The sequence below is a fragment of the Muntiacus reevesi genome, chromosome 14, assembly GCF_963930625.1.
Source record: "Muntiacus reevesi chromosome 14, mMunRee1.1, whole genome shotgun sequence".
Classification (NCBI taxonomy): Eukaryota; Metazoa; Chordata; class Mammalia; order Artiodactyla; family Cervidae; genus Muntiacus; species Muntiacus reevesi.
In genome coordinates, this window is record NC_089262.1 from 67,282,280 (window position 1) to 67,297,982 (window position 15,703).

At 38.1% G+C, this 15,703-nt stretch overlaps 1 protein-coding gene across 1 annotated transcript in view; it reads left to right on the forward strand.

Moving 5' to 3' along the window:
* Positions 1-15,703, forward strand: part of LOC136146436 (centrosomal protein of 135 kDa-like) — a 37,654-nt gene that overhangs the window by 13,020 nt on the left and 8,931 nt on the right. Inside the window, 5 exon segments of the mRNA XM_065905310.1 lie at positions 1,563-1,691; positions 3,774-3,989; positions 6,788-6,853; positions 11,620-11,758; positions 15,369-15,592. Coding sequence (XP_065761382.1) covers positions 1,563-1,691; positions 3,774-3,989; positions 6,788-6,853; positions 11,620-11,758; positions 15,369-15,592 — 774 coding nt within the window.

The window sequence follows — 15,703 nt, forward strand, 5'->3', positions numbered from 1 at the left end:
TTTAGCCTCTTATAATATCGTCTTTGCTCTTTTGTCTGCCTCCTCCCTAAAATATCACCAAACCCCAGGATTCTTTGACTTCTCCTCTCCATGTTTTCTCAGATAGTCTCATCTACTCTCTTAGTTTATTACCTGAATATTGGTGACTCCCCAGCCTCTCAGGCTGACACTTCTCTGCTGAGTTCTGTTCTGATATGCCCAGCTTGACACTGGCATTTCCATTTGGATGAAGGCTGTGTGTTCACATATGCCTAGTGCTGAACTTTCAGCTTCTGTCTCACATTCGTTTCTCCTTCTATATGCTCAACTTTGGTTGGAAGCTTCAGCATCCACCCAAGCCAGCATTCTGGAGTCTTTATACGTCTCATTCTCTGCCTGTCACATACCACTTGCCGAGTTCTATCAGTTCTTAAACTTACATATTCTGTTCTGTCCTGTCCCACTGTTTCTTAGGCTCTAATCATCTCTCATATGTTCCTACAGTAGGTCTCCTTGCTTCTGGCCCTATTCTTATCACATTCACCCTTTAGTCCTGAGTAATATTTCTCCCTAGTGAAGTATACAGAGCTTATCATAATTAGTTCCTGCCTAATTCTTTGGCCTCATCTCCAACTGTTAATTCCCCTTGCGTGTTGTAATTCAGTCACACTGAGTCACTTCTGCTCCTTTAAACATAGCGTGTTGCCTGTGCTTCTTTGTCACTGCCTAGAATATCCCTCCTTTCTTCTCTGCCTGGCATATTTTATAACTTTTTTGGACTTATTTGTTCCCTTGACTATTTTGGTACTATATACCTATTTCTATTATTGTATCATTGAACAACATATTAAAGCAATTATTGGTTTACTTTATTGCTTTTCCTGTAAAGCTGTGTGTTCCTGAAAGTAAGGGATCATGTTTTATTCATATTTGTATATTTAGAACTATGCTCAATAATTGTTTGTTAAATTGAATACTTGGTTTTTGTTTTCAATTTTTTTTTTGAAAACCAAAGTTTGAAAGTGTGTGTGTTTTTGTAGATTCTTGCATGTGAATTCATGGTTGGTAGGGATGTTTTTGATTGTATGTCTGTTTTTTTCTACATAATAGATAGTAAAGCAAATTCATTCCGGCCTTATATCCTTTTTAATAATGAGTTTCAATAGCAAATCACTTTCCTTTTTGTTTTATATTCATTTGTTTATCTCCCATTTATTTCACCAGGCACTGAAGTAGTTCAAACTCAGTTCCGGGACTTAGTTTCTTTTTGTATAAACATTGCCTAATCTTAGAGGAGGGAAAAAACAAAACATAAAATTAGAAAGAATCTCTTCAATAAAAATACATATGAAACCTGTGTTGACAATTCTTAGGTTGAGATTTTCTGTGTATATTTTTGCTCTGCTTAAATGGATCTCATAATACCATTTATGTGTCAGTAACATATATGAATGCTAATCTTTTGTGTACATTGTGGGACATAAGAAAAATGGAAGTATATTCAAATAAACATTTGTGCAGTGTTAATCATTTCAGTTCAAAACCATATCTTTAAAAATGATAGCACAACTTTATGTTTTCAGATTGAACTTAGAGAACGAGAGATAGAACGACTGTCGATTGCATTGGATGGGGGTCGCTCCTCTGATATCCTTTCTCTGGAGACTAGAAATAAAGCCAATGAAAAGCTTATTGCTCATTTTAATATTCAGGTAACGACTTTTATGATTATTTCACTGAGCGTATAAAGTTGTAAGTGTTTTTAACAGTCTTTGGGTTTGTAAAGGTGGAAGGGTTTTTTATTTGGGTATTATCTACAGCAGAAAAAATTACATAGAGTCAGAGTATCCAAAATTGGGTACAGCTGTTGAAAAATCCTGTTTTTATATTTAATGAGGTGTAGGAATTGATAATACCACAGTATTAGGTGTTTAAAAGAAGAGAATAAACTACAGGTAAAAAGTAATCCTCAATTTGCTTTAAAAATTGTATATGTACTTTCAGAGAGAGAAAACACTAGAACTACGCCAAAATACACTAATAAAGGTTTATCTTTGTGTGGTGAGATAGTCTTCTTTATGATTTTCTCCATTTTCAAAATTTTTATTTCTTTTATAATATTACAAATATTATTTTTAAAAATAAATATAAAAAGTAAACATAGTTTTTATTTAACTATGTAGTAGTTTGCCTTGCCATGCGTTTGACCTAAGAGTGAAAGAACAAGAGATTTCTTGAAACATGACAAATGGCCTTTAGAAATTTTTTTTAACTGAAGCACAGCTGAGTCACTGTGTGTTACTCTCTGGCGTGCAGCAAGTGACTCAGTTATCCGTATTGTATCAGTGTTGTTTTTCATATTCTTTTCCGTTGTGGCTCTTCGTTTTTAACTGCACTGGGGCTCCTGTGCTGCACGTGGGCTTTGGTTCCCACGGCCGGGGCGACTGTAGGCAGCGCACAGGCGTCTTGCGGAGGCGGCTTCTCTTCTTGCCAAGCTTGAGCTCCAGGGCCCAGTCTTTAGCAGTTGCAGCGGGCGGGCTCGGGAGTTGCATTTTTCAGGCTTAGTTGCCCCGTGGCCTGCGGGATCCTAGTTTCTGGATGAGGGTTGCGCTAGTGTCCCCTGCTTTGGCAGCTGGGATTCCTAACTACTGGACCACTAGGGAAGTCCTTCCATTATGTTTTATTACATGTTATTGAATATAGTTCCCTGTGCTATATGGTAGGACCTTGTGTATTTTATATACAACAGTTTGTATCTGCTGATCCCAGACTCCTAATTTATCCCTCCCCAATCCCCTCTCCCCTTTGGTACCCATAAATTTGTTTTCTGTGTCTTCGAGTCTGTTTCTGCTTTGTAAGTAAGTTCATTTGTATTTTTTTATTCCACACATAAGGGATATCACCTGGTATTTGTCTTCTTTCTGACTTCATTTAGTGTGATAATCTCTAGGTTTGCCCATGTGTCTGTAAATGGCTTTATTCCCTTCTTTTTATGGCTGAATAATACTCTTGTGCGCACACACACACACACACACACACACACACACACACACACTACATCATCTTTATCCATTCACCTGTCAAGGACATTAGGTTGTTTCCATAGGATCTTTAGAAATATAGATATCACTGCTGCCTGGACTGCAGCCAGAGTAGATTAAGTCCCAAATATTAGCATAGCTCTTGAGCAGTGCTGTTCAGTAGAAATAGGGTATGAGCCACATATGTCATTTAAAATTTCCTAGTAGTCTGATTAAAAAAAGTAAAAACAAGTGAAATTAATTTTAATAGTGTATCTACTTACATATATCCAAAATGTTATCATTTCAACATGTAGTTGGTGTTGTCAGATATCTTTGGCATATTGTACTATTTTTTTGTACTAAGTCTTTGGACTCCTCTTTGTATTTATAGCACACCTCTGGACTAGCCACATTTTAAGTGCTCAGCAGCCATATGCAGATGCTAGTGGCTACTGTATGGGACCGCACTCCAGACTAATATCATCATAGTGGTAATCTTGTCATATATTTAGAACTCTATATTGGGAAAAGGCTCACACAAATTTCTTACTTATCCTTTCCTTCCATGCTTGAAAACTGAAGACATATATATATTTTTACAAAACCACTCATCAGCAGTTTTACAAATCAAAACTATAAATTTGAAAATGTAGAATAGCTGGAGTTTTAAGTTTCAGTATTTTAAAAAACACAGTGTTTTGAAGTATTTTGAAAGTTCAGTATTTGATAATTTTCCGATTTATTGATTTATGAATTAGAAATTCCATTTAGGTTGACTTTCTTCAGCAAGCTAATAAAGACCTGGAAAAGCATATACAAGAGCTTATGGAAACCAAGGAAACAGTAACATCTGAAGTTGTTAATTTAAGTAACAAAAATGAAAAACTCTGCCAGGAATTAACTGAAATAGACCAGTTAGCACAGCAGTTGGAAAGACATAAAGAAGAAGTGCTCAAGACTGCCGACAAAGAACTTGAGGAAGCAAAGGTACGTCTCAGCTGTGGGGGCGCTCGTTAATTCTCCTGGAGTGGAGTGAGCTTGAGTTCTTTTGATATCCCATCCAGGTCTTTTGGTTTGTTTTGTAATTCAAGCTTTTTTAAAGTGTTATTTACATGCTCTAAATGTTGGCACTTTCTCCAGTTGTTCACGCGTCTTTCTGAAGCACATCTATTCTTATGGCAATTCTCCAGATTCCTTCCTCTTTTCACTCAAGATTTTCATCTGTCCTTTCTCTGCATTATGAGCAGGCTTCTGAAGTTTGTCCTCTAGGTCATTATGTGCTCATGAACCCTTTAAAGGTATTTTTTGAAACTGTATATGTCCTTGTACATTTTTAAGTTGGTAGCTAACATTTTTCATCTTTAAATAGATGCAAAGGATGTAATTTCTAATCAGTTGTAAACATTGATCTCTTAAAGTTGTCATATTGTTCTTATAAATATAGCCAGTAGAATCCAAATGACCCTTCTTGAAATCCCCACAAAATTGTATCTTATTGTAACATATTTTATGCTTGAATATCTTTTTATGATAACTATCAAATGTCTGTGCAATTAAAAACACACATGAATTGAAATTTTTTTAATTTAAAAATGTCCTGTGATTGTAAGGTTCAGAATGTTAGCATTTTCCTGTAAAAAGTGTTATCATTATAATTATTAGTAGTCAATGGATCAAAGTGACAGATGTAGCACAAATGTTGGTACTTATCAGCTAAAAAAGTAAAATTGTACTGAAAAGACATCTTTTAGTAAGATATAATGGGAGAAAATAGCATCTTAATAAAAGGCTTTGACCAGCCCCAACATTTCAGGTGTTGTCTGGTACTTCAGAAGTTTTTTATATGTAGAGATATAGTATGAAATTAGAAGCTTGCTTTTCTTTTGAAAAGTGGGCAAAAGGCAATTGTGGGAGGGTAGATGAGAAAGAAGAATTCACATGATACCTAGACCACAGGTTTTCAGGTAGATAATTTTTAAGAAGGATATTTGCAAATTAGGAATCCAGATATTGATTTTGTAAAACTGTATGTATATGATAGTTTTGCATAATACTTGGATAATCTTTATATTATCCCAAGTATGAGTATAACCTATTGATAGTTTTAAGGTCACTACTTTACATCAAACTAAAATGAATTAATCTTATACAGTGTCATCTCCATTAATTAGTAGAATAGAAAGAAACTGCGTCAATAAAGGCCATATGTGAAAAGCCCACAGCTAACATCATACCCAGTGGTGAAATACTGAAACCTTTCCCTCTAAGATGAGAAACAAGACTAGGATGTCCATTCTCTCTACTTCTGTTCAACATAGTACTGGAAGTCTTGACCAGAGGAATTAGGCAAGAAAAAGAAGTAAAAGGCATTCAAATTGGAAATAAAGAAGTAAAATTTTGTTTCCAGATGAGATGATATTATGTACAGAAAACCCTAAAGATGCCAATAAAAAAAAAAGAACTAATAAATTCAGCAAACTTGCAGGATACAAAATCATTGCATAGGAATCTGGATGCATTTCTATATTAAAATCCAAAAAGAAAATTAAGAAAATAATCCTGTTTATAGTAGCGTCAAAAAGAATGAAGATCTTAGGGATAAACTTAACCAAGGAGGCAAAAGACTTATATACTGAAAACTATAGAACACTGCTGAAAGAATTTAGAGACAGAAATAAATGGAAAGATATCCTATGTTCATGGATTGGAAGACTTTATTGTTTGAATGTCCCCACTACCCAAAATAATCTGCAGATTCAGTGTGATCCCTCTCCAAATCCCAGGGATAGTTTTTTTTACAAAAATAGGAAAAAATCCAAAAATTCATATGGATCTCAAGGGACCCAGAATAGCCAAAACAACCTTGAAAATGAAGAAAACATAATTAGTGCAATTTTAAAAAATTGTTTATTTTACCAGTCTTAGTTGGCACGTGGGATCAAGTTCCCTGACCAGGGATCAAACCTGGGCCCCCTGTGTTGGGAGCATGGAGTCTTAGCCATTGAACCACCAGGGAAGTCTCGATTAGTACAGTTTTAATTTTGCTTTTGTGACTTTGGTTTCTTTGCAGTATTTCTGTTATCTCATTGCTCTCCTTTTCTACTTTCTTTGCATATTCTCTCATGTGTGCACAACATACTGAACAGTTTCACATGTCACATGGGCAGTAGTTGAGAATGACAACTTGGCTGAGTAAAAGATTCCTGTTAGGTCATAATATTTTAACCTTGGCATTCAGCACTCTTAGTTGCCATTTAGAGGATCCAGGTTGATCGTCTCCTGGATGAGGGCATGGCAGCCCTCTTCAGTATTCTTGCCTGGAGAATTCAATGGACAGAGGAGCATGGTGGGCTGCAGTCCTCGGGGTAGCCAAGAGTTGGACACAGCTGAGCACTGAGCACAAGCCCAGGTTGATAGTAGTGGGTGGTGGAAAAGCAAATAGGGTAGGAAAGTCAGGAAATGACAGGGCCGTAAGAGGAATTCTAAACATCAAGGCTTGAGGAAAGTCCTACAAGTACACAGACAGAAGATTTTCAAGTGGCTCTCTTGTTGCACGTGTTACAAATAGGTCCCTATAAGCATTCAGGATACCAGAAATTAAAGAGAAAGCTAAACTTTGCGTCCTCTTCATGGAAACTGAGGCCTAGAGCTGGCTGAAGCTTTGGCTCTCACTGATGGCAGGGAACATGAATTACTCAAAAATGACTTGGCCTCATCTTCACTGTCACCTAGCATTAAGTATTCTTGACTTTTAGGTATGTACCTAATAAGCTTTTCATTCCTAGAAAGAGATTAAAAAAAACCTTTCTGAAATGTGGAATCTTGAAGAAACAATGGGAAAACTTCAACTGGTGAGTAGGTTTTGTATTGAATTGCTAGAATTTTCATTAAAAATTTTATGTTTTATTTTACATTTTTTTGCTAAATATAATTTACCTATCATATTTACTGTTTTAAGTGTACAGCGGTTTTGGTATAGATACAAAGTAGTACAGCCATCACTACTAATTCCAGGACATTTTAATCACTCCAGAAAGAAACCTCGTACCCATTAGCAGTCAATCCTCGTTTTCCTCTGCTCAACCTCTGACAGTTGCTAATCTGCTTTCTGTCTCTGTAATCTATAATTTGCCTATTCTAGATATTCTATGTAAATGAAATTATACAATATGTAAACCTTTTATGTGTGATTTACACTTAACCCATTGTTTTCAATGTTCATGCATATCATAGCATGTATCATTACTTCTTTTTTATGGCCAGTAATATCCCATTGTATTATATATTTGGTTTTTTATATTATTTTTATATTATTATTTTATATTTATATTATTTATATTTCTAGAAATTAAAAAAAGTTTATTGGAATAGAGTTGATTTACAATGTTGTGTTAGTTTTAGATACACAGCAAAGTGAGTCAGTTATAATATACATATATTCACTCTTTTTTACAGATTCTTTTATGTATAGAGGCCATTACAAGAGTATTCAGTAGAGTTCCTTGAGCTATACAGGGGGTCCTTGTTAATTTCCTATTTTACATATAGCAGTGTGTATATACAGGGGGTCCTTGTTAACTTCCTGTTTTACATACAGCAGTGTGTACATACAGGGGTCCTCACTAACTTCCTGGTTTACATACAGCAGTGTGTACATACAGGGGTCCTCATTAACTTCCTGGTTTACATACAGCAGTGTGCACATACAGGGGGTCCTCATTAACTTCCTGGTTTATATACAGCAGTGTGCACATACAGGGGGTCCTCATTAACTTCCTGGTTTACATACAGCAGTGTGCACATACAGGGGTCCTCATTAACTTCCTGGTTTACATACAGCAGTGTGCACATACAGGGGGTCCTCATTAACTCCCTGGTTTACATACAGCAGTGTGCACATACAGGGGGTCCTCACTAACTTCCTGGTTTACATACAGCAGTGTGCACATACAGGGGTCCTCACTAACTTCCTGGTTTACATACAGCAGTGTGTACATACAGGGGGTCCTCACTAACTTCCTGGTTTACATACAGCAGTGTGCACATACAGGGGTCCTCACTAACTTCCTGGTTTATATACAGCAGTGTGCACATACAGGGGGTCCTCACTCACTTCCTGGTTTATATACAGCAGTGTGCACATACAGGGGGTCCTCATTAACTTCCTGGTTTACATACAGCAGTGTGCACATACAGGGATCCTCACTAACTTCCTGGTTTACATACAGCAGTGTGTACATACAGGGGGTCCTCACTCACTTCCTGGTTTACGTACAGCAGTGTGTATATACAGGGGTCCTCACTAGCTTCCTGGTTTATATACAGCAGTGTGCACATACAGGGGGTCCTCATTAACTTCCTGGTTTATATACAGCAGTGTGTACATACAGGGGTCCTCACTAACTTCCTGGTTTACATACAGCAGTGTGTACATACAGGGGGTCCTCATTAACTTCCTGGTTTACATACAGCAGTGTGCACATACAGGGGGTCCTCACTAACTTCCTGGTTTACATACAGCAGTGTGCACATACAGGGGTCCTCACTAACTTCCTGGTTTACATACAGCAGTGTGTACATACAGGGGGTCCTCATTAACTTCCTGGTTTATATACAGCAGTGTGCACATACAGGGGGTCCTCACTCACTTCCTGGTTTATATACAGCAGTGTGCACATACAGGGGGTCCTCACTCACTTCCTGGTTTATATACAGCAGTGTGCACATACAGGGGGTCCTCACTAACTTCCTGGTTTACATACAGCAGTGTGCACATACAGGGGGTCCTCATTAACTTCCTGGTTTATATACAGCAGTGTGTACATACAGGGGTCCTCACTAACTTCCTGGTTTACATACAGCAGTGTGTACATACAGGGGGTCCTCATTAACTTCCTGGTTTACATACAGCAGTGTGCACATACAGGGGGTCCTCACTAACTTCCTGGTTTACATACAGCAGTGTGCACATACAGGGGGTCCTCACTAACTTCCTGGTTTACATACAGCAGTGTGTACATACAGGGGGTCCTCATTAACTTCCTGGTTTATATACAGCAGTGTGCACATACAGGGGGTCCTCACTAACTTCCTGGTTTATATACAGCAGTGTGCACATACAGGGGGTCCTCATTAACTTCCTGGTTTACATACAGCAGTGTGCACATACAGGGGGTCCTCACTAACTTCCTGGTTTACATACAGCAGTGTGCACATACAGGGGTCCTCACTAACTTCCTGGTTTACATACAGCAGTGTGTACATACAGGGGGTCCTCACTCACTTCCTGGTTTACGTACAGCAGTGTGTATATACAGGGGTCCTCACTAGCTTCCTGGTTTACACACATCAGTGTGCATGTGTCGTGCCCAGTCCCACTTTACGCCCTCTCCCTGCTTACCTCCGGCTCACCGTGGGTTTGTTTGCTGCATCTGTAACTGTACATCTGTTTTGTAGATAAATTCATTTGTACCCATTTTTTAGATTCCATATATAAGTGATACCATATGATACTTGTCTTTCTCTGACTTATTTCAGTCAGAATGTATATTTGTATACTTCTTTAATCTCATATATAATAGGTAGCAAGTTACACTCAAATTTGGAAAGCCTGTTAGGAATTTTATATTACTTAAATGACTTCATGACTCGTCATTTTACTAATATTAAATGTAAAAACTGATAATTACTTGATAAAATTGTTGACCTTTATTAAAAAGAACTCAGTTTTCTTTTAATTATTTTGCTTGGAAGTACAAACCATCTTACTAGTCATATTGTTCATTCTGGTGGTCTTCAAATGAGACAACTAGTAATCATCCCAGCATAAACCTGGATGTAACCTAACTTAGATATAATCTTATAGCCTAGAACCGGCAGAAAGAATGTCTTGTGTACAAGTAGAAATTCCTAGGTGGTCACCTGATAGATAATTGAGACTTTTTTAATAGCCTGCTAAATTGGATGAGTCTCCATTAATGTTGGAAACAAAGACTAATACTACCTTCCAAGTTCTCTCATTACTACACTCTTTTTACAGTCTAGTAGTAATACTCTGTGGCAGTCATGAGGCAAATTAAAAATCGAAGCCTTTTGTGATACACTGGCTCATAGTAGGTGTTCAGATACTTAACTGGTTTTTCACTATGTTATGTTCATTATGAACAGTGTATCACAATGCCTTTCTGTTTTATCCAACTACTTTATCAGGTAGTCAGTTCAGCTGAACACTGAATAATTAGCTAAACCTGCTAGTTGTTGTCCACTTTTGAGTTTCATAGATACGTAAAAGTGTCCCATGAAGTCAGGAAATGTAAAGTAGATGTTTTGATGATGTTTTCACTATAGTGTAAGCTCCATGAGGACAGGGAATTTTGCTGTTTGTTCACTGCTGTTTGTAATGCACACTGTTTGCAGTTGTATGTGATTTATAATATTGTCTCAGAACTGTGACCAAGTTTCAATATTGTTGCCTGACAGCAAGATGTAGCTACTTTCTGACCTTTCTTATTTTTTCCATTGGTATTACATTTTATGTATTTTTAAGATAAAGGCTAACAGTATTATTAGCTAACATGTATTAAGTACTTGCCGTGTGTTAGACACTGTACAGAGTGTTTCACACTCATAGAATCACCCATAGGTGGACCTGTAGATGAGTCATCATAGATGACTCCTCGGTGTCCAGGTGCTGGTCTTACCCCCATTGTGTAGGTGAAACTGAGAATAACCCCGTGCTTATGTATACCCGTGGTGGTCTCAGAGCACCGTCTTCACTTACATATACCCGTGGTGGTCTCAGAGCACCATCTGCACTTAACGTATACCCGTGGTGGTCTCAGAGCACCGTCTTCACTTACATATACCCGTGGTGGTCTCAGAGCACCATCTGCACTTAACGTATACCTGTGGTGGTCTCAGAGCACCGTCTGCACTTAACGTATACCTGTGGTGGTCTCAGAGCACCGTCTGCACTTAACGTATACCTGTGGTGGTCTCAGAGCACCATCTGCACTTAACGTATACCTGTGGTGGTCTCAGAGCACCGTCTGCACTTAACGTATACCTGTGGTGGTCTCAGAGCACCGTCTGCACTTAACGTATACCTGTGGTGGTCTCAGAGCACCGTCTTCGCTTATGTAAACCCGTGGTGATCTCGGAGCACCGTCTGCGCTTACGTATACCCGTGGTGGTCTTAGAGCACTGTCTATTTTCACTTTTCTTTAAACACAAAAACGCCTTAAAATTTTTTATTGAGCAAGTCATATTCACTTTTTTGAAAGACAATATGCTAAACAAATTAAAAGAAAATAAAATCCAATAATTCTACTACTTTAGAAGGGAGCACTGTTGAGTTTGGGTTTTATGATGCTTTTAGCCTCAATTGAGAATTAACTTTAATTGAAATGGTATATATTTGACTGACTAAAAGTGTGTGTATGTGAATTACTCTTAAATAAGTGTGCTTTCATGTTTTGTACAGTTTCTAGAAATCTTAATTTTTTTTTTAAATTTTTTAATTTTTTTAATTTTTCAGTGAGTTTTGTCATACATTGATATGAATCAGCCATAGAGTTACACATATTAGAAATCTTAATTTTAGTGTTAAAATTTTCAGGAATTAAGCTTATGTCATAAAGAACAGGAGAGGCTGAATGATGAACTCCTTAAAAAATCAGACCTGGAAACTGTTGTTCATCAGCTTGAACAAGAAAAGCAAAGACTTAACAAAAAAATTGAAAGTTTTGCAGTTACAGGTAAAATATAAAATGTTAATAACTTAAAAAGTGTGATTTCCTCTTAATGTTTTATTTTTAGTAGTAGATGGTGTTTCTTTTTCATTCATTCATTCAATAAATATTTGTTGCATGTTTGCGATGTATCAGAAACCAGACTAGGCACTGAGATACAGTAGAAAATCTCTCTCCCTCAAGGACCTTACAGGAACCTTTTATATTCTGACTAGTTGGTACAGGGAACCCCAGCTGAATATTTTCCAATGAAAATTTATCTTTCTTTGAGACACAGGATAATAGAATTAAGACTATGGGGAAGACCATTATGAAATAGTGGGAAGTTGAAGTACAGAATCTTTTTAAGTAAATGCAGTTTTATCACCTTCAGGCACACACACACACACATGCACACACTTAACATACTTGAAATAGGCTAACTTTCTACCAGGTACCTTATCCTAAATGAATTGGTTTAAGGAACTTGTAAGAATTCATTCATTCATTCATTTGACAAATGGTTATGAGCCTGTAGTGCTGGGATGTATAAAGGTAAACAAGATACACAGGCCCACTGCTCTTGTGGAGGCTTTAATATAGTTAGGGAGAAAAACTGGTAGCACATAAGTGAAGGAATTAATCTCAGATGATCAGGGTATTAGATAAAATGGGAGGGTATGCTAGAGATCATCTGATCAAAGGGCTTAGTGCTGGACACCAAGCCTTATGACAATCTGGGGCAATCTTCCAGGCAGGGGGGATGACAAGTGCAGAATCCTGGTGCCATCAAACTCCATGTGTCTGAGGAAGTGAAGGAAAGCCAGTGTGCTATTTTAAGAAGCTGCTGTATCCTAGGCTCTTCAGCATCCGTGGGGCTAATCTATCTGACCCCTTGTCTGCTTAACCAGCTGTTTGACTTGAGCATGTTCTTTAATGTTACTTCAGTTTCCCTGTCTCTGTGGTTAAGATGGCACCTAACCCAAAAGGTTGTCATGAGGATTAAATGAGTTCATATATTATTAAAGTGCTTAGGCCTACATATGAAAGTTAGCAATTTTACTTCCTTTCATGCTATGTCTATCTTGCCATTTCAGCATAATCTCTCAGATACCTGAAACTCCCTTGTTTCTTTGTGTTTTGAATGCATCCTCCTACCCAAAATCCAGCCGTGGATCAGCTAAAACATTCACACGTGAGCAGCTAAGCGCTGCTTGCCTGTGCCCCAGTTGAGTTCAGTTCAGTCACTCAGTCGTAGCCGACTCTTTGCGACCCCATGGACTGCAGCACACCAGGCCTCCCTATCCACTCCAGCTCCCAGAGTTTACTCAGACTCATGTCCATTGAGTCAGTGGTGCCATCCAGCCATCTCATCCTCTGTCGTCCCCTTCTTCTCCCGCCTTCAATCTTTCCCAGCATCAGGGGCTTTTCCAATTAGTCAGCTCTTCACATCAGGTGGCCAAAGTACTGGAGTTTCAGCTTCAGCATCAGTCCTTCCAATGAACACCCAGGACTGATCTCCTTTAGGATGGACTGGTTGGATCTCCTTGCAGTCCAAGGGACTCTCAAGGGTCTTCTCCAACACCACAGCTCAAAAGCATCAATTCTCTGGCACTCAGCTTTCTTTTTAGTCCAACTCTCACACCCATACATAACTACTGGAAAAGCCATAGTTTTGACTAAATGGACCTCTGTTGTCAAAGTAATGTCTCTGCTTTTAATATGCTGTCTAGGTTGGTCATAACTTTTCTTCCTAGGAGCAAGCGTGTGCCCCGGACGGTAGCTATAGCACTGGAAGTTACATGGCCCCGAACCACAGCGCCCCCTTCAGTGAGGTATGGAGATCTTACTCTATATTCCTTACTGCTTGATCTCCCATCCTGCGGGAACATACTCAAGTGTTTTTCATTCTCAGTAAACCCATTCTGAGTAGATGATCTTACCTCCAGTTTTCCTAAAAGAACAGAAGCCATCAGGGAGGCATTCCATGTTTCCTGTCCCCAGATCTTGAACCTGTCCATCCTTATCTTCCCTGTTAGAGTGGAGCCATTTGGCTTTTATGATGGGCCACTGCCTCCATCTGTTCTCTAGGTCCCATTCTCTCTCACTTTAAAATGCTACATATTATCTCTTTTTGATAACATTAGCTTTTGTACTGTTTTTTCCCCATTGGTATTCAAACATGCTTTTCCCTTTTCCCATTCTAAAGCAAAAACTGTGACCCATCCCTATCCAGCTACTCTTTCCTCCTCATTATAGCTTTTACATCTTGAAAAGTCATTCATCCCTGCTTTTCTGCTTGATCACCTTCTATCCTTTAGCACCTCTGCTGCTGCTGCTGCTAAGTTGCTTCAGTAGTGTCTGACTCTGTGTGACCCCATAGACGGCAGCCCACCAGGCTCCTCTGTCCACAGAGTTCTCCAGGCAAGAATACTGGGGTGGTTTGCCATTTCCTTCTTCATTTAGCACCTCAGTCCACTCCAGTTTGCTTCTGTCCTCTACTTCACCAGTACAACTGCTCTCGTTAAGGTCACCAGTCACCTCCATTGTGCCAAATACAGTGGACACTTTTCATTCATCAGTTTGACTTACCATTTAAGGCATTTGCCCATTCCTTCAGCTCTCTTACTTTCTTAACCTCTCTGGTCACTCAGAATAAATTCTGCTGTTCATCCTCTGGATTGTATTGCACACTGTTCTTTTGTGACTCTTGTCCTGCTACAGTTAGAATAATTATTTGACCTTGGACATGTTTTTCATACTGTATTCTTAGCTCATGCTGGACCTACAGTAAATTCTCAATAATTATCTGTCAAATGAATGAAAGAAGATGGTAAGTGACTTGGAATATGTCTTGAAAATCACTTCATGACTTTGAATTGTAAAGAACATCAGTTAAATTAGATTGAACTATACAAAATTGCCAATATTAGGCAACTTTTGGCTTCCCAGGTGGTCCTAGAGGTGAAGTACCTGCCTGCCAGTGCAGGAGACATGAATGATGGGGGTTCCATCCCTGGGTTGGTAAGATCCCCTGGAGGAGGGCATGGCTACCCACTCCAGGATTCTTGCCGTGGACAGAGGAGCCTGGTGGGCTACATACAGTCCATGGGGTCGCCTAGAGTCAGACACAACTGAAGTGACTTAGCATGCATGCATGCACAGGCTACTTTTGACTCCTGAAAATGTCATTTCTATGGTAAAAGTTAATAATTGTGCTTGTGTGAGGAAAGACTAGTTATTCTGTGTATACTATGTTAAATTTAAGCTTCATGTTAAAGTCACGCATATTATAACCAGTTTGAACAGGTAAATTTTCTTTTAGTGCATTTTCAGGTCATCAGAGAGTAAGTACCATGTGATAATTTATTGTTCACTGTGTAGTACTGAATAGTACCCAGACTTGTATATGACAAAAGCAGGACTTGACTTATTGGATTTTATTTAAACTTTTAATATAATTTTTTTTAAATCTTTTCCTTTCAGCATTTACCTCTTTGATATTTGGCAGTTGTAGGTGATATGCAAAACAGCTAATGATTTTTAGTAGCTTTCATTGTAAAAATTATAGTTTATTTGGCTGATTATACATTTTATATGCAACATTGTTTTAAGATTTTATGACTTTAATTTGCAGAAAGAGAACTTACTGTGGAAATTGAGAGGATGAGACTAGAACATGGAATAAAACGACGAGACAAGTCACCTTCTCGTTTAGATACGTTTCTGAAAGGTATAGAAGATGAATGAGATTTTTATAAGAAAGAACTAAAAAAACTCCAACATATAATACAGCGAAGATCTTGCTCTAGAAGTCATTCTACATGTGAAAAAATTCCAGTATTTAAAACACTAGAAAAGGTAATATCTCTTTGTGAGAGTGTTTGATAAGGCAAAAAAGAGCTTTATGAGCAAACTTTTGGTTTATTATTGTAATAATGTAATGTTATTCATACTTATTTTTAGGAAGTT